The following is a 2343-nucleotide window of genomic DNA, read 5'->3' on the forward strand; positions in this document are numbered from 1 at the left end:
GTCTCCTCCCGCGGTACATGAGGTCGGTGTGCATGAGCACGCCCTCAATCAGCAACAGCAGCGGCTAGCTCCCCACCACACTGCCAGGAGCGATCTGAGTGTACTAGAGAGAGGCATGCATTGAACTGCAGGATGGCCCTGCCAGCGTTGCTTTCAGTGCCCATTGACAAGACAATGACACCCTCTGTATAATGCTGACGGTGGTGGAATCCTAAGGGTTATTCTAAGGGTCTGTCTTTCCTCCATCTGTGAGAAAGATGGAGCGTTCTATTCCTGTAAAGAGGGACAATCGCAGGAACCCACAAAGGCAGTTCCACCCTGTCCTATCGGGTGGCTATGAGTCCACTCGATGGCAGTGAGTTTGGGTTTGGGTTCAGAGGTGCCCCTATCAGAAACCAGAGCCACTATTGCAGGTGTGAAGGCACCAGGGACCAAGGCGCCTGGGTGTTGGTAGAGGTGCTCACCTGTGGTCTCCCCGTCATCCCAGAAAAGCTCCCCTTTGGCTTCTTGGTTGTCATCAAGGGCAATGATCAGGCCAAGAGGGTTCCGTCGACTGTAAGGAACAAGGTTTGCCATGTGAACAAGGAAGCATGCCGTCTCGCAGCTGGGAGTGCACACACCCAATCCCAAAGGAAGGGGCAAGTTCCCAGAGGCAGGAGGCTGCCTTTCACCAGGCCCAGAGGCAGGATGGCCAGAGAGTCCTTCTCTGGTCTTGATAATGCCCCAGCAGGCTGAAAGCCTGCGACATTTGGAGAACAAGGGAAAAGTGCACGTGGGAGGCAAGAGTCCAAGTGGCAGAGACACCACGGGGGTGGCTTCAGCAGGAGCTGCTAGGGGTGGGAAGACAAGACTGTGGGTACCCTGAGCAGAGCCACTACCTGTGGGTGAAGTGTGTGTGTGTGTGTGTGTGTGTGTGAAGTGTGAAGGGGGAAGTGTGTAATGTCTTCCTTGCCTGGGAACCAACTTGATGCAGAAAACAGTCAGACACCACAGTTGGGGGTGACCCCATGTGGTAACTCTCTGTCTGTGATGGGTTACTCCTTTGTTTGCCTGGGAAATGAGAACTTCCAGATGACCTGCTCTGGAACTGGAACAGGAAGCACGCTCCCTCTGAGAGATGGCCGGATGCAGACATGCAGAAAGGCATATGAGTCGGGGTTGGAAACTGCAGTGTTCTTTGGAGACTGCCCTCCCCCACTTCACTGCTATTAACGTCTAATGCAAGGGGTGGGGGACCCCCGACTGACACTCATGATGCACCCTATCCCCCCTTTACTTACCCTCAGCACCTTCCCTGTCCCTTCCATAGGCTCTCAGGGTCATCAAGCACCCCCCACATCCCCATGCCCAGCAAGCCAGACTCGGCCTTCAACAAAATGACCGACTTCCTTTACCACCCAGCCCTAACGCCCATCTGTCAGCTATGGACTCCTGGAGCCTCAAAGGTGAACCAGTCACCCCACCCCCACCCCCGGCCTCCACAACTCTGATGGACAAAACAATTATAAGGATGATTTGACAGCTTAGACAAATCATGGAGCAGAGGGTGGCCAGTGACCCCCAAGGTGCAGGGCCCAGCTAGGTCAACCAGAGGACGGACCCACCAAAACGCCAGTTGATCCCAGATGTGCCCCAACACAGGTCCCTCTCTACAGGTGTCTCGATGTGTCAGAAAATAAGGGGCAGACCAAGAGACCCCCATAGCAGATGTGGCGCAGACACACGCAGAAGTGGCATGGACACAAGGGAGCCCCTGGTAGGGAGGGCAGCACTAGTCAACAGTGGCCCAGTCAGAGAGCCGAGTCCACCCTAAAGTGTCTCAGAAGAAAGGCCTGGTGGCTCAGTTCCACAAAAGCAGCCTCTGTGGTGGAACTTGAGGTCCGGTCCTCGGCCACCCTTCACATCTGGAGATTAAACTCACCATCTGGCATAATGGTCAGCCTAACGGTTGTCATTGTGAGCCAGGGAGTCAGCTCTGACTCATCACCACTGAGTGTGCAAGAGAAGGAAACCCTGCCCGGCTCTCACAAGTGTCCTTCTGTTTAAGTCCCTTAGCCAGGGGACAGAGAGGGAGATGGTGTGGTGCTAGGAGAGGAGAGGGTAGGATGTGGTAGGATAAAACATCTGTATTAAAATCAAGGATGGCAAGACTCCATCTCACGTTCTTTGGACATGGAACCCAGCCTCTGGAGAAGGACCTCATGCTTGGTAAATGGCAGGGGCAGTGAAAAGGGCGGCAGCCATGGACAAGATGGATTGACCTTTATGATCAGTATGTCTATGAGTCCAATCTTTTTGGTCCACGAGGGCTGGCATGGGATACTAACACTCAGCAAAGTACAC

The 2343-nt window shown here is 54.3% G+C and overlaps 1 protein-coding gene across 1 annotated transcript in view; it reads right to left on the reverse strand.

The window, feature by feature from the left end:
- LOC101652663 (maltase-glucoamylase, intestinal) overlaps positions 1 to 2343 on the reverse strand; it is an 86839-nt gene that overhangs the window by 28647 nt on the left and 55849 nt on the right. Inside the window, exon 22 of the mRNA XM_045288906.1 lies at positions 465 to 553. Within this exon, the coding sequence (XP_045144841.1) occupies positions 465 to 553 (89 nt within the window). The remainder of the gene's footprint in view (positions 1 to 464; positions 554 to 2343) is intronic.

This window comes from Echinops telfairi, unplaced genomic scaffold (genome assembly GCF_000313985.2).
Source record: "Echinops telfairi isolate 266 unplaced genomic scaffold, ASM31398v2 ScPeMD7_23;HRSCAF=83, whole genome shotgun sequence".
NCBI classification, from domain to species: domain Eukaryota; kingdom Metazoa; phylum Chordata; class Mammalia; order Afrosoricida; family Tenrecidae; genus Echinops; species Echinops telfairi.